General features: G+C 43.2%; 1 protein-coding gene across 4 annotated transcripts in view; it reads right to left on the reverse strand.

Moving 5' to 3' along the window:
* Positions 1-17,146, reverse strand: part of ZCCHC2 (zinc finger CCHC-type containing 2) — a 66,582-nt gene that overhangs the window by 37,120 nt on the left and 12,316 nt on the right. For all 4 annotated transcript variants that reach the window (XM_049620255.1, XM_049620254.1, XM_049620257.1 and 1 more), the window contains exons 2-5: positions 13,328-13,439; positions 10,409-10,485; positions 8,058-8,129; positions 3,867-3,979 (exon numbers count right to left, since the gene is read on the reverse strand). In XM_049620255.1, the coding sequence (XP_049476212.1) occupies positions 3,867-3,979; positions 8,058-8,129; positions 10,409-10,485; positions 13,328-13,439 (374 nt within the window). The remainder of the gene's footprint in view (positions 1-3,866; positions 3,980-8,057; positions 8,130-10,408; positions 10,486-13,327; positions 13,440-17,146) is intronic.

The raw sequence follows: 17,146 nt of genomic DNA on the forward strand, positions 1-17,146 counted from the left end.
CCCCCCATATATCTACAGTGATGTACCTAACATTTAATAAACAACCTAGGAATGACTTTCTTTAGTGAAGAGATAAACAGAAACATAGAAACAAAGACTGACAAACCTAACAGAATATTTTAAACTTCATTTCAAAAATCATCACTAACTGGGTGACTGAATGGCTCAGTTAAGCGTCTGACTCCTGACTTCAGCTCAGGTCATGATCTCACAGTTCGTGAGTTTGAGCCCCGCATTAGGCCTGCATTGCCAGAGCAGAGCCTGCTTGGGATTCTGTCTCCTCTTCTCTCTGCCCCTCCCCTGCTTGCTCTCTCTCTCTCCAAATAAATAAACTTAAAAAAAAAAAAAAAATCATCACTAACTGAAAAATACTATATTACTAAAGATAAGTTGTAAAAACCACTAAGATTCAAAAAGATAAATTGATAAAGGACAGATGATCTTACAAAATATAAAAATGGCTAAACTTACAAAAAAGATACTGAATTTCACTAATAAAGAAAATGAAAATTAAGCCAATGAGATCATCATTCACCTGTCAAATTAGCAAATATTTTTAAGTGATACTCAAAGCTAGTCAAGCTGTGATAAACAAGGAAGTTCAAACACTAAGAACATGTACTCCTACTTACATAACTTTTTCATTAAAATAATAGTAATATATGTGTTATTAGGGATCCTAAAAGAGGATCCTACTCTTTAAATCAGTAAATCAATTTCAAAGAATCTCTCTTCAGTAATTACTCATAAATCTGGAAAATGTTTTAGGCACAAAAATGGTCAAAACTCTGGAAAACACCCCAGAAAATGGTCTTTCTTCCTCAAAACAGAGAGAGAGTCAGAGGAATGATGTACGGCCAGATGGGGAAGATATTCTGCAGCCACTCGAAATGATCTTGAAGAATTAAATAAAAAATGCTTAGAATTTGAGAACATAGGATAGAAAACTGCACATCTAATATTACAGGCAAAACAAAAAAAAAAGGAAAAATGAAAAAGGCCAATATTAAGTTATTTGAATAACTGTCATCTTTTCATTACTTTTCTGTGTCTTCCAAATGTTCTACGTCGAGCAGTTGTCAGGTTTACCAAGAAAGCCCCCAACTACCTAAATGCACTGAATGACCACATGGAACACTGTAACACACCAAGATTGTATTATATTTTATCACTCTGAATTGGAGCGGTATGCAATAGAACTCTGAGGCTACTACTGGTCAGCCACGGGATCTCGGGCAAGGTAAGGAGCTCGGTTTGAAGCCGAGGCCCAGCAGCACGCAGCGTCAGGCTGGAACAAAGCGCACCCTGAAGCCAGCACAGCCAGGGTAGCGGCACGCAGCGATCTGCTCCCGAAGACGTAAAGGTGCACACTCTGTGGCTCCCCACACCCCACAGGCTGCCATCCGGCATCCTCACTCCCTCTTCCAGCGCAGATTCTCCCCCCCCCCGCCACCTGGTCCATGCTGCCAGATGCCCCTCCACACCCCCCGCCAAGTGTCACAGCTGGAGAAGCTCCCTCCTGAGCCACTTCAGAGGCAGTGGTCTGAGAGCCTGCTCGACGAGCACTCCACGGACCAGGAGCATCTCTGCAGCCTACCGGAATCCCAGGACAGTGCCCACGGCGGGACTGTGGAGTCTGAATCTGCACCCCAACGACATCCCCAGGGACGCACAAGCCCGTGACTTCTGAGTAGCACAGGAGACCCAGGAATTCAACCAACTCTTCCTCACCGTCACCACCCACCCTCGCCGGTCTCATCCCTGGAAAGCTGTGACCACGCCCTAGCGCTCCTGTTCTTTCTCTGAACCTTCCCTGCCGCGCCCTCTGCGAGGCCCCACGGATCCGGGCTCTTCAAGGAACAGATCTGCACCTCCTTACTCAGACCAAAATCCCACTAGCCCCTGGGGTCTGGCTGTCCTCACGGCCCGTTCGGGTGGGGTGCTCATTCCCCACTCACAAGGGCTGCAAGGGTGGGGGCACCCCCTCAAGGCCGCCTTTCAGCCACTCCGCCTGCCAAGGTGGTCACACACCTACCTTCTGGTCGTGTTCCCACATTCGTACTCAGCTTGGCCCCCGCCTGTCTCCTCCACCCCCAGCGTTCCACAGTCCTGGGGGAGTTCAAACTCCACACGGGTGAGCAGCAAACCCTTCGAGCTCTCTGCTTGGCTGCCTTTCCACCAGTGACCTCTGTCTTCCACCTCCTCTCTTATTCCAGTCATTTACTTCCACACGCACATCCTGGACCTTGTCACACGATGAACAGATGGACACCCTCTCCTTCCCAGATTTCGGCTTCTCTCCGTCGAGGAGTAAACACTCACCCCTTCTCCCCAGCCCCACCCAACCTGAAAAGGCTCACGGGTGCCCCCCCTCCCCCGTCAGAGGCAGAGGGCCGCTATACTAAACGACGCCCATCTCTGCTCACCTCTGCCTCAGCAAGGCTACTTCACTGGGCCGCCTCAGACTCCGCTCAGAGGCCAGACAGCAAGTCCCACTCAAGCCCTGACTCGAAGCCACAGATGTTCCAACGCTGCTTTTCCTCATTTTACTTACTAATAACTGTAAGTTTCCAATAAAACAGCATTTGTTTCCTCGGCCATTACTCCTTAATTTCTCTCCCCTAAAGGGAAGCCCTCAGAGAGGGGCGAGCAAAACAATTACCACCCACTGCGGAGACCACACCCCAAACCTCTAACAATCACCGGGGACTCTCTCACCTCCGAACGCCCTAACCCACACAGTTCAGGCTCGTTTCAACTTGATTCTGTCTGCCTACTTACTTGCTTACTCCCTGACACCTCTTCTCCAGCTGCGGTTCACTCTACGGTCAGACTCCATCTTCGCTCTGTGAATGTGTCCAAAAACCTCACACTCTTCCCTAAATTCCCTTGCCCCACCTGTCCCTTCATCACATCCAAGAACGTCCTTATCCAACGACCTGCTATCCTAACACTTGAACCTGAAATGCTCGCAAGATGTTTTCAAAATCCACACAGCACGACAGACTGACACCGCTATCATTTACTGACACTCAATGGGCTCCAAACCTGGCCAGCTTACGGGGTTTCCTTTATCGGGTTGTTCGTCACCCTCCCCCGCAACTACTGTTTAAGTCCCTTTTGCTCTCAAACACTTGATCCCCGCGGCCCCCCCCCCCCCTTATATCCACTCTTAAGCAAACTCTTACTTTAGGAAAAAAAATACAAGCCATCAGGCAAGAGATCCTTCAACTTCCCATCATGAAACAAGTACATTTACCCACATCCACACCCGTCCTGCCCACACAGGACCTTGTGCCACAGTTGCTGAGCTCGCCGGTGTGTTCACCTCTTCGTCACGGCCCGGGCACGCAGGGTGCTCCGGGGGCCGACCCACCCCCGGGCCTCAGCCAGCGTGGACACACCATCACCGGGCCGAGCCATCACCGCTGCAAGCTCGCCGCCGGACAGAAGAGCAGGCGTGCGAGGGAGTGTTCATCTCCCTTCACCTTCCAACCTGTTAGCCTGATCTTCCATCTTACTTGACAACTTAGAACAAAAAACATTTCCCAAGTTGAGTTCTTGGACAAGGAACCCTTCCAATAAATATTTTATGGAGAAAATAGGAGGTTCACTGAATGTCTGCAGATTTTAGAAGCAATTATTCATGTTATCAGAGAGCCAAAAAAGTCCAACGATAAAAGTAATTAGCTTGATGTTTCCTGCTGTGAGCCTAGACCTAAAATAACATGTAGATAAAAAGTCCATTTTAAAAAGTACTCCACAGCAAAAATCTCTTGTCACCTCCCTCAAACTCCGTTCTAAGTCCTCCACTGCCGACGAACCTGTCTGTGATGCTGTGGTGACAGCATCAGGTAAACTGTTACCTTAGGATGGGCTCTAGGTCAGGATGTCGCCGTTCTTCCCTTTTCAACGAACCCTGATTCAGGGCTCTTAAGATGGTCTTGTCAAAAGTCTCGGAAGACACTTCCTTTGGGAGCTAGAAAAGAAAAACCGCAAGGCCAATGTTAAGTTTCTCACTTACTGCTAAGTATGTTACAAACCAGAGGCATAAAGGGAGACAAACGTCTCTTGCTCAGTAATCATCCCAAAGCAGTTCCTCTCTACATCTTCAAGACATAGGCCCCGTACTGAAGCAGCATAGATCTTTCTACTAGGAAAGTCTTCTGCCTTCTGGGCACACATCGGGGCTCTGCAAAGGTGCAGAATAACCCCGGCAGGATTCGGTGTGCTTCTGGACACGCCTGCATATCCCTCACATTCTAAGTTCCACATGCCACACGAAAATGACACCCACGCCAAGGTTCTTTAGTTAAACGGAACATTCTGCATAGCGTAGCTACAATTATTTTAATCCTCAAATAGTACTCTGTGAAGTGTTATCCCTGCATTTATAGTGATCACCTTAGTACCTCCTGTTTCACATCTGAATCCCAGGCAATGTCACACCACCAGTGCTATGCACCAAATAAAAAGAAACACGGGGTGAAAATTCTCAATCCTGTTTACATAAAAAGCACTAATTGAAGGGTTAGGAACCTTTCCCTCAACATGATGAAGGTGCCCTCACAGCAATGGACCAGAAACCACAGACACACACACACACACACACACACGCACAAAATAATCGCTGGGCCAAGAAAGTTTTTATTTAAAAAACAAAATTTACGTCATTCTGTTTATTAACTAGCTTCTTAAAATTCCTAATAAATTGATTTATAAGATTAGCTTTCTGATGTTTGAAACTTGACTTCTGATGGTCTTTACACAATGAACTCCTGGATTACCGGTACTTTCACTAACATTAAGAGAACCATTCACGCAGTATCGAAAGCGCTGCAGGAACAGAACAATCTACACAAATTGTCTGTTTACGTGTTGAACTGGAGAACCCAAAGCAAGTATTCTTTTGACAAACAAGCGTTTTGAGTCAACGATTCCGAAATGGAAAATTTAACAACAGCAGCATAAAGCATTACTCATTTTAGGCAGTGAGACTATGGCATCAAGATGTTTCGTCAGAACGAAGCTCTTCCTGGTTCTTTTATAACCCGGTAAGGCTGAGGGCCCTGCTGGCCACGCACCACTGTGGAGGGCATGTCCTCTGATCACTAACAGGAAGAAACCAGTTCTGCATCTACACATTTCCCAAAAAATGGCTATTTCAACATTTACACTTAAATACTATTTTAATACAGATTAAGGACACTAGGCATATTTCATATTGCCCATTTTAAACATATCTCCTGAATTTCTGTACACAGCCAAAGAAAACCTGCTTCAGTGGGGAACTATGTTTCCACTATCGAATCACTGATGGTTCTTCTAAGTGCAGGAAGGCAAGAGTATATAAATTTTCACCTAGTCAATGACTGTTCATGTGATTGGGCAGAGTGCGGATATGCAGTCATCAGTATTTGCAAAACGCTTTATTTTCAAGTGGTTTTTATCTTCAATTTCCAAGGACTATTTCCAGTCCTAGAGGAAGGCACATTTGCTAAAAATACAGCTTTAAATCATGTCTCTTCTATTCTAGTCCCTTCTGAATTTCCTCACCTCTCGGTCTTCCTTCCAGTACCCAGACTCCCAGAGCTGGGCCCCGGCTCAGCCTTGAACCAGCTCACACTACTGAAAGATCGTTCTCCTCACTGTTACAAGCTTCTCTTTAAAAACACTGAGGCCTAATGGAGAACCATCTACAAAACCCCATTACAATCGACTTTTTGTAACTCTTCTCGTTCAACACTCATTCAATCAACAAATATTCAAATCGAACCCTGTCCCAGGTACTGTTTTAGGCACTGTGGATATAGCAGTGAAAGATGCAACAAAAACCCTGCCTCCATGGAGCTGCCATTCTCGCAATGAGAAACAGACAGGTGTCAGATGCGGTTTCTAAGCGGCAACAGCAGGGGAAGGGGGCTTGGATGCGAGGACAGAGGCTGCCATATACACGGAGGAAAAAAGGACTGGAAAGCACTGACCTCAAACTCACTCTTCCACATTATAGCAAACAGTAAGTGCAGTTAAACAGCATCTACAAAAGTTAAAGGTTGTTAGTATGTACAGGCTATCAAAAGGACAGGTTTTGCTCTTAACTTTTGTAGATGATTTTAAAAGGAAGGTAAAAAGGTGAAAAGATATGTGGTTGACTTGAGGGGATATTTTGTAATAGGCAATTAGCCTCGAAGCATACAATGTTGCCAATCTTTTAACATAACTTGATATGGCATCTGTCCTACTTTAGAAAAATTCTATGTTCAAATGTTGGCTAACTGGGAGGGAGGATCTATGTTCAAACGTTGGCTAACTGGGAGGATCATAACCATGATTCTTAAGACTGAATCAGTTATTGGGGGCTGTCTTTTTTTAGAGCACTTGAGCTTTCAGAAAAATTGCAGGACTGAAAAAATGAAATCTGTCAAGACAAAGAACCAGCTGAAGCTTAGGGAAACCCAAGAGGAGAGACTCTGCCGGGTGCCAGGCCCCAGGCTGGCAGCCGGTCATGTGCTCTCTCATTAAGTCTCTCAGCACCACGCGGGATAGGCTGGTAGCACCCCCACCCTAACACGTTAGGTAACTGGCCTTGACGGGTGGCACCGCAAGGTATTTCAGCCTTAGCCTCTATATCCCTGCAACTTACCATCGAGCATTAGAATTCTGTCATGGGAAGGGCAACACAAGAAAAAGAAACAAAGCACGCTGCTCTCTGACCCAAATGACACCTGCTCATGACGACCTGCCCTTAAACCTTGATAGATTTACTCTGTTGAGATGGAACAGTCGGACATAAACAGAACAGATGTTGTAAGTGCACGTGCAGCCGTGGTCCAGGGCGGCCCTCCCAGATGCCTTCAACAGGCAGACCGCCAGCGGGGAGCTATCGTCTCCTTTCTCTGGAAGACAGCGCGCACACACCCGGTCCTCCCACGGCTCCCTCTCCTTCCTCACCACGCTGTCTACAGCCTACGGCTCACAAGCTTATGACCTTCGACAAGTGGAAATGCACGGCCCTCGCATCTTTACACGCAGTTAGGTCACTATCCTGAAGTAACAGAAGGCATTCTCATCCCTGAACCAAGAGGGCCCGGTTCAGAGTGAGCTGCAGGAAAATATTCAAGCTGTCCCTGGGTATTTCCAGCGGAACAAACACTGACAGTCCATCCAACAATGTCCTCCTTAGAGCCAGCACTACCACGCTGCCCCAAGTTCCGCAAGCTGGGGACGAAGAGCCTCTTTCAGCTGTAAGAATGGAGACCCACAATTTAAAAACCAGCACCGTCCTGAAAATTTCAGATGTTGTAAGTTCAATAACCACATCACACCTTGACCCAAAAGTCAGTAACTGAGTTGGGAAAGTTTCCTGTTTCTGGACTTTGTTTTATCTCCTTATTAACAAGAAACTTTAAAATACATTTGCTTATTGTAAAATAGCAAAGGTACTGGTTAACCATTTAAACCTGTTTCCTCCTTTTAAAACTGAGCTCTATCCATACACACTTCAATAAAATGAAATTAGCGTCAAAGGAACAGGCACGAATTTGAACAAAATGACTTAAGAAACCTTTTACTTCTGCAAATCTGTATGTTTCCACGATCCCTTATTCTCAATACTCTGTGTCTCTATCACAAGGGGAAGCCGGAACTCAAAGAAGGAATCGATGGACACGTGTTTAAGGAAATCCACAGACGGAGCCGAAGAGCTGTCACCTCTAAGAACCACAACAAATCCTAACAAGCCTCAACTCATTTTGCAGACACACTCTTCCACAAGAAGTACCCTTGCAAGCAGCCACCATTAATAGTTATCTCGGCAAGGAACCAAGGATCAGGTTCCTTTTTTTTTTTTTAACGTGGAAAATCCTTCGTTTCCTTGTATCGGTAATGTAAGAAAATTTACGTTTAGAATAACAGGACATTTTGTACAGACAGTGGAGAGTTCTAAGTCAACCTTTATATAACGTGGTTAAATCTTCTTGGTGTCTGTTTTGATATTGAGGTTTTTGGTTCTACATATTATGTAAAAACCATTTTAACAACAAAATCTATAATTTTACCTTCAGTAGAAATTCTTGTAGTTCTTGGTGGGTTTTTGTTACTGTTGTGACTGAAAGATCAGACCAATTTACCTGATTTAAAAAAAACACACATATTATATGGTTATTTCTTAGGCGGGAACCAGATGAAAAAAAGCCATGTGTAAAACAAAGGGCCTTACTTAAATCTTAAGATTAACAATTAGAAATATAAAGTTAATCTGGCACTGTCAGAATTTCTTCAAAATTGTTAACGTTAACTGTACATTGACATTCTACTCAAAAAACTTTAATAATTCCTTTCGAATCGCATGGTTCTTTTAAAAAGTTGCCTTTAAAAACGTGACTGTATTTTAGTAATTTTTCAAAAGGGAAAGTTGAAGGACTCTAAGATGATACTTGATGGTATTAAACTATACACCAAGAAAGGTAAAAATTGTACCTCCTGGAACTTATTACATATAAATTCTTCAGAGAAGTAACTAGAGTTTACTGCCCCTCTGTGGTAAGTACTATAGTATTCTTTTTATGGGGATTTATGGCTTATGAAGAGATTTCATCTTTACCTCAATTCTTTAAAATCCTATTAAAGTGTGGAGGGCAGGTCTGACTACCTCCATTTTCAGATGGAGGAACTAAAATTCAAAATGGTTAATGTACTTAGACGTGACCCTAAGTGAGCAGAAGAGCCAGACTGGAATCTATTATGCCATTTTACCTCTCAGACACTTTGAATTTCATGGACTTGATGATGGTCCACTGATAACGTCTACATTACAATTATCTGAGCCAAGTAGACACTCAAACTGTGCAAATGCCTAAGGCTCACCAAGTAATCATACCATTATTAATCAGATATTTAAGAATAGATGCAAAATTGTATCTACCAACCCTTAAAGCAAATATCCTTATTAACTGGCACATCTTTTAGATGTTTTTTAATTATTCAACGTTCGTTGAGCAGCTACTTATGTGAGACACTGTTCTCAGTGAAAGGGACACAGGAGGGGCCAAGACAGCCAAAGTCTCTGCTGGCTGAGGTCAGGGTCTAATTCGTGGAGACCCATTACAACAAATGAATATTTAAGAATTCCCATCAGTGAGCAGGGCTCCAGAGACAATGAACACGGCGTGGCACAGGAGCAGGACAGCACGTCAGAAGGGTGCCAAGCAAGACCTCACGGGAGGGAGCGTTTAAGCCAGGCTAGGACTTGAAGGGACATGAGCTGTGCCATGGTCTGGGGAAGACTGTTCCAGAGCTAAGCTGGGGATGAAAAAGGCTTTCGGGAAGGAACAAGCTAAGAGCTCCAGCAACAAAAGGAGAGCTAGTGTAACTGAACGAAGAGAGCACGGCGGCTTATGCCATGCGTTACAAAAAGGTTAAGTAAAACATTCGGAGATAAGGATTTAAAATTGTAAACTGAGGATACGTCTCCCACAAAGCAGAAGCCAGAGTTCTGAAATTCATTCACCAAACATACTAAGCAAGTCAGATATGGTGGGATGACGGAGGATGAAGATTCCTGCTCTCCATTAGATACTGACCAACTAGAGAGGAAAAACACGTAACCCAGATAGAAGAGTCTGGAAACTTTATGATGGTGGCATGCCTTGAATGAATGGAAACACATTCTGCTGGAGGATCAGAAATGACTTGGTGACAAAGGTACAGCTAAAGTGTGGCAAGCAATACCTTTGGGGAGGAACTGAAGTGAGGGAGCACAGAAACGTGGCGTCGGTCCGTCTGGCTTCAAGGCGTTCAGTCCAACCTCAGGAGAAAGGGCCAGACAGTGAAGCCCAAGCAGGGAGGAATAAGGAAGACGTGGACAAGGAATCCACATTACAGTCAACAGGCAAAAAGGAGACATGGGGAGTAACAGAGCCGGACTCTATGGTTAATTGGACAGCTGTCTGAAGGACAGCATGACAGGAAAGCAATTAGAGATGAGAGGACAAGGCAACAAAGGCCAGGGAATAAAACCTTCATGGAGAAAGAAGAGGAAGAGAAAAGTATCAGGGAAAAACCATTCCAGGAAAAGACAATGCCCGTGATCTTGATTTAAAAAATACTAGTGAAAATGCTTACTTTTACTTTTAAAGACACAACTTCCACCTTAAATCGAAGGCTCTTATTTATTTTGAATAAAATCGTCAGAGTAATTTCAATGTGACACAATTAAAAACTCAGCAAACCATGCAGTACATACTGAAAACAGTACATTCCCTTAGTAAGGACAAACTTACATATACATACAGCTTCTTCTTAAATTAGCAAACCCACTGTAAGTTTTTCCAAAGATCAATTTTTCATTTTTCCCCACAAGGTCATTTAACAGTACACGAGACATCTGTTGGGGGCGAGAGGGGCTTACTTTGAAGGTGTACTCCCAATATTTGTCAGCCCTTTTTCTCTGGACTCCTTTCAACATTATCTTCTCGATGTGCACAGCTGAAAGAAAGAAAACATAGCTGACGTGTTCTACAGAGACTAGACGCGTGTTTCAGTTACCCACTGACAAATGTTAAACAATTAAGCTATTTTATCTTCATCTTTACTACTGGTCTTAAACCATGAAAAAAACCAAAAAAAATGCAGAAGCATAGCAATGTGCCACTCATCCACAATTTTTTTTCTATATCCATTCAGCATGCTGAGTGCCTAAAGAGTTTCAAGCATTCCGCTGAGCACCAAAAAAATAAAATAAAATAAAATAAAATAAAATAAAATGCACCTACAATAAAGATTCATTTTCTAGAGCACAGTCTTCAAAACTGCTTGTTATTCAAATTATCACAAACATAGCGCTTTATTCAATTATTTATGCTTGGTAGGTATAAACCAAAAGAGGTATAGTTTTTGTTTACATTGAAAAAAAAAAACCTTCAAAAGTAATGTATTAAACTGATAAAAAGTTCTTTCCAACTGGGAATTTAAAAATTGTTCAACATGACCTTTAATATCATATAATGGCATTACAAACGTTAAAATGAACTATAAAGGTTCACTATAGCAGAATTTTTCACAATGTATTACACAGATAAAATCGTGGTCATAAGTTACATTAGGAACTCTGAATTGAACTAGGTAAGACGATCAGCTTGTTAATGAAGAAGCAGGCAAATGTGCAATCCCCCGAATTACTCATGTTACACATCCTTTAATAAAAGTATCATCTTGGGGCACCTGGGTGGCTCAGTCAGTTAAGACTCTGACTTTGTCTCAGGTCATGACCTCACGGTCCATGGGTTTGAGCCCCACGTCAGGCTCTGTGCTGACAGCTCAGGGCCTGGAGCCTGCTGTCTCCCTCTCTCTCTGCCCCTCTCCCATTCACGCGCTCGCTCTCTCTCTCTCTCTCTCTCTCTCTCTCAAAAATAAACATTAAAAAATTTTTTTAATTAAAAAAATAAATAACGAAAACATCATCTTTCAGGAAGTAAATCTCTTTACAAATTGAAGAGAGCCAGTCTACTAACCATAATATAAGGACTTAAGGGAGGAAAAAAAAAAACTGTTGCTCAGGGTATAAATAGAAGAAACAGCACTTAAGCAATAATGAGACTGGCAGTAATGAACAAGATAAAGGTCACAGGGAAGAAGTCAGGAGAGTGACTCCACAGACTGGGGTCCTGTTAAATTCAGGGGTCGGGAGATGGAGAAGGAAAGGAAGGGATTTACTTGGAGAGGAAGAAGCTAAAATAGATGAAGCAGAAGACAGAAAGTAACAGAAGTATACAGGAAGAATGAAGATTGTTCTAGATCAGGGACTGCGGGCCATGAAACATAAGATACAGAAATTCACTGGTAAGCATTCATAACAGACCGAGGAGATACCATTACCAGGATTTTGTGCCAACCTTCCAAATATATAGTGTCCGATGGCCGCTTCTGGGATAATTCCCAACCCCCGCCGCCGTGGGTGAGAAATGTTGAGGACGGAAACGCAAGAAAATCTCAAAAGCCAGGTGAGAAGCCCACAACTCCTGACCAGCGGCAGCACAACAGCGGCTAAGTGGGGGAGGGGAGGGTCTGCCACCTTCAACAGCTTTCCTGCTACCTTCCATGAGGGACGATGCTATTTAAGAAAAACCGTCTGAACTAATCTACATTCAGAAATACAAAGCAGCTCCACTTCTGCAAACTGGCGGGCTAAAAAGTAAGGGGCAGGGGACCACTAGGGCATTACGTGTAAGGGAACATGGCTGGGTCTTCGGCCTTGGTCTCAAGTTACCCCTGTCATGACCGATCGGAATCAAGAGGAGGGAGATGAAGTACAGTGGGGAATGGCTGGTAACAGGAGACCCTCCAACCCTCATAAATTGGAACTAAGAAGCACAGAGTACACACATTTGTTTAAAAATAAAGAACATAAGAAAAGTCACCTATAGTACCACCTTACGGTTGTCGGCATTTGGATGTAGTCTTTCGTTTTTCTAAAACATTTTTATTAAAAAAAGAAGAAAAAGACCTTCGTTGTAAAAGCAAACTCTGCTTTAGGTTACTCACAGATGCAGCGGGGCTGGTTGAAGGAATCTATGAGTCAAGTAGTTTAAGGGTCTTGAGTGGCCCTGAATAGGTAATTATATAAACTTTTTTTAAACATTAAACATTCATACCTGTTTTTCCTGAATGGAAAAACGTATAACACAAGAAAGATGACTGATGGGACTGAAAGAAGACAAAATGATGTCGTTCTAAGCTGCTATGACTGAGCGTGAGGTACACGTCTGAGGCCGCCCAGGTGGCACATACGCTTTCCATCTCTGTTTTCCCCTCAACAATTATTCGCCCAGGGTAATGGACTCCCAAAAATGAAGAGAAGTGAGCATCTGAACTCATTTCCGTACAGATGACAACGTCCTTCCAATGCCACCATCCCAGTCCTCCTGAAAACTGCATTACTGCAGGAAGCATAGACTAGTAACACATGGCTTCACTTTCTAACAGAGAACTTCTGTAAAATTTCTTTTTTCAGCAGATGCTGAGCACATTCTCCAGATAAAGCACTTTCCCAAACACTTTAGGAATACATGAAGGATTCCGCCCTCCAGAAGCGTGCAACTAGACTTAAGGCAACCGACCACAAGGCAGAACCAGGTCGGCACAAGCCAGGCTGGGCCAAGTGCTGTAAAGCAGGAGCCCAGATGCAGACTCAGAAAAGTGGGGGCCGGGCGTCTGAGCCAAACCTAGGACCTGTAGATTTCTCTACTCCAAAAAAAGAGGGAGAAGAGTTGGGTCAACCAACGTGAACAGTGCTCTGCAGCCGTCCCCGGTAAGGGGACAGAAAACATACCTTCTCGCTGGGCTCTGTGCGGCGCCGCAGGAAGTCCGTCGTGAGGTATCAGGGCTCGTGCCAGCACGCTGGCCTCATGACTCTGCGGGTAGTCACCGTGAGCGGAGTCACTCTAGGGAAGAAAGAGGGGCACGTGTTCATCCACTCCACAGACTGAGAACAGACAACTCCATCCAAATAAACCAGAGTCAAGGCTTATGCTTTTAACAGAAACTATCTTAACAGCAATTTTAGAGACCAGATAGGTGATTACACAGTAAAGGCAGAAAGGCACAAAGAGTAAAAGGTATTCACCGGTAAGGAAAAAGAGAAGCATCAAGATTTATTTTCACTCAATAGTAATATTCTATCAATTATTTACTGTCCCAGTTTTCTTGGGACACATTGCACGTTGTTACTCAAAATTCCCAACGATGTCAATTCTAACCAAAGTGACCAGAATCAAAGGAACACATATAAAAGATGCTCTCCCCTATGCTAACCCTCCGCATATACAGGAATTGTATTTTTTACATTAATTACTAAGCAATTTTTATTCACTGCTTGATTTCAGTGATAATCTAACAAGATGCTCTGGTAGGGAAAAGTTTTACAAAAGGTTATTATCAAGATCTGCCAAATCTTTCTGAATAAGAATGTGTACAGACAGTGAGTTTACTGTAGTAAGTTAGTAGTGTTTAAACCACCTAACGGCAACTGGGTGCTCGGAGTTTGCTCAGCCCATCACTGTCATCCGTGAACTGGAAGAAGTTTTACTCCAAGGAGAACGGCTGCTTGGGAGTCAGAAAGGCCTCCTAACCTTACAGCTCTCCAGAACCAAAGCCCTGGCACGTATATACTGTTATCACAACACACTGATTAAGCCAAAAAATAAAACAGCCTTATTAACAGTTCTTTATCACAACTCACATCTTACCCCTTTCACGTTCAGAATCTCAAAGTACTACTCAGACCAAAACCACCTCAGTTTCAAGAGACAATTACAATTCTATAAATCTGCAATAAATAATATATGTTAATTTTTAAAAATTGTGTAGGGGCGCGTGGGTGGCTCAGTCGGTTGAGCCTCGAACTTCAGCTCAGGTCATGATTTCGCAGCTCATGAGTTCAAGCCCCGCGTCGGCTCTGTGCTGACAGCTTAGAACCTGGAGCCTGCTTCAGATTCTGTGACTCCTTCTCTCTCTGCCTCTCCCCCATTCATGCTCGCTCGCTCTCTTTCTCTCTCTCTCAAAAATAAATAAAAACATTAAAAAATTTGTAAATAAAAATTGTGTAAATTTAGAAATGAAGTAAAGAGAAGACCCTACGCTTCCCAAGAATCCTAATTGAAAATATTTTGTTCTGGGGCGCCTGGGTGGCTCAGTCGGTTGAGCGGCCGACTTCAGCTCAGGTCATGATCTCGCGGCCCGTGAGTTCGAGCCCCGCGTCAGACTCTGTGCTGACAGCTCAGAGCCTGGAGCCTGTTTCAGATTCTGTGTCTCCCTCTCTCTGACTCTCCCCCGTTCATGCTCTGTCTCTCTCTGTCTCAAAAATAAATAAACGTTAAAAAAAAATTTTTTTTAAAAAGAAAATATTTTGTTCTGCTGTCTAATCCTGCATGCTGGCCTGACCCTGGGTCTGGGCTGCCAGGTTATAGCTCTATTTCTGGGAATAAAGCATCGCATCAGATACTCCTGGGAGCTAAGCTTCAGCCTTATAGTTTGTCTTCCTGTAGAAACTCAAAGAAGTAAGTATTTGTCTCTACAGAACCACTTAATGAGAAGGAAAGCAAAGATCTCTTTGTCAACATCCAATTTCCAAAACATTTAACATGATGGCATTCACCAATTTTCAAAATTACAGTAAAAGGCAGACACAGGAATTCTTCTAACAACAAACTTACCTATATCCTATTCCAGACCATATAATAATTTACTGCAAAGGACTAAAACCACATTGGCCTAACACTGCTCTAAGGACTTCACAAATTGATATGAATAAAGCACTGTAATCCTCTCAAATACCTGTGTTAGCTGGAAGAAGTTTAGTTGAATACACTGACCATTTTTTATAGAATATTTTTCTACACTGTGCATACGTGGTTCATAAATTAAAAATAACACCTTCAAATACAAACGCAAAATATGCAAAAAAAACAATCTTCATGTGGGAAATGCAATCAAAACCACAATGAGATACCACTTCACACCTATTAAGATGGCTATAATCCAAAAACACAGAAAACAGCAGCTATTGGCAAGGATGTAAAAAACAGTGAGGCCGTGGTGGAAGGCAGCACAGCAGTCCCTCAGAAACTTAAACAGAGTTACCATATGATCCAGCAATTCCACTCCTAGGTGTATACTCAAAAGAACTGAAAGCAACAACCTGAGCAAATGATTTTTTCCTAGTGGCATCACTCCCAATAGCCAAAAGGTGGAAACTCAAATGCCCCAATGACGGGTGAAGAGACGAACAAAATGTGGCATATGTACGCAACTGAGTATTATTCAGCCTAAAAAATACATGTTACAACATGGATGAATCTCGAGGACATTATGCTAAGTGAAATAAGCCAGGCACAAAAGGACAAATATTGTGTAATGCCATTTAAATGAGGTACCTAGGATAGTCACAATCAGAGACAAAGTAGAAATAGTGGTTATCAGCAGGGATGCCTGGGTGGCTCAACTGGTTAATCCAACTTCAGCTCAGGTCATGATCTCACAGTTCATGGGTTTGAGCCCTGCATCAGGCTCTATGCTGACAGCTCAGAGCCTAGAGCCTATTTCAGATTCTCTGTCTCCCCATCTGCCCCTCCCCAGGTCCTGCTCTGGCTCTCTCTCTCTCTCTCCTCCAAAATAAACATTAAAAAAAAAAAAAGCAATAGTGGTTACCAGGGCCTAGAGTAAAAAAAAGGGGAAGAGGAATAGTTGCTTAATGGATATAGAGGTTCAGTTTGGGATAAAAGAGAAGTTCTGGGAATGGATAGTGGTGATGTCTGCACAATAATGTGAATGGACTTAATGTTACACTCAAAAAGGTGTTAAAATGGCAGACTTTATGTCCATGTATTTTACCACAATAGAACATAAAAAATGTTTATTTTTTATTTTTTTTAATATATGAAATTTATTGTCAAATTGGTTTCCATACAACACCCAGTGCTCATCCCAAAAGATGCCCTCTTCAATACGCATCACCCACCCTCCCCTCCCTCCCACCCCCCATCAGCCCTCAGTTTGTTCTCAGTTTTTTTTTTTTTTTTATTTTTTTTTTTTTTTTAACGTTTTTTATTTATTTTTGGGACAGAGAGAGACAGAGCATGAACGGGGGAGGGGCAGAGAGAGAGGGAGACACAGAATCGGAAACAGGCTCCAGGCTCCGAGCCATCAGCCCAGAGCCTGACGCGGGGCTCGAACTCACGGACCGCGAGATCGTGACCTGGCTGAAGTCGGACGCTTAACCGACTGCGCCACCCAGGCGCCCCTGTTCTCAGTTTTTAAGAGTCTCTTATGCTTTGGCTCTCTCCTACTCTAACCTCTTTTTTTTTTTTTTTATGTTTAAAATGATTTTATTACGCTGCCTCCACAAATATATTGAAACAACGATGAGAAAGTAGTTTGCTTCACAATCAAGATCACATTTTTGAAGTCTCAAGTTACACACTTTAATAGCCAAGAAAAGGCCTCTTATTTAATAACCTAGAGAGAAAAATGGAGTTGGAGTTTCTATCTAAGGACATAAGTTCATCAACCCACAAAATACCTACTAATTAAGTCCCACCCCTCACAAATGTCAGCATGCATCAATGCTATAAAACCATTTATAGCAGTTAGA

Source organism: Panthera uncia (genome assembly GCF_023721935.1).
Source record: "Panthera uncia isolate 11264 chromosome D3 unlocalized genomic scaffold, Puncia_PCG_1.0 HiC_scaffold_8, whole genome shotgun sequence".
NCBI lineage: Eukaryota > Metazoa > Chordata > Mammalia > Carnivora > Felidae > Panthera > Panthera uncia.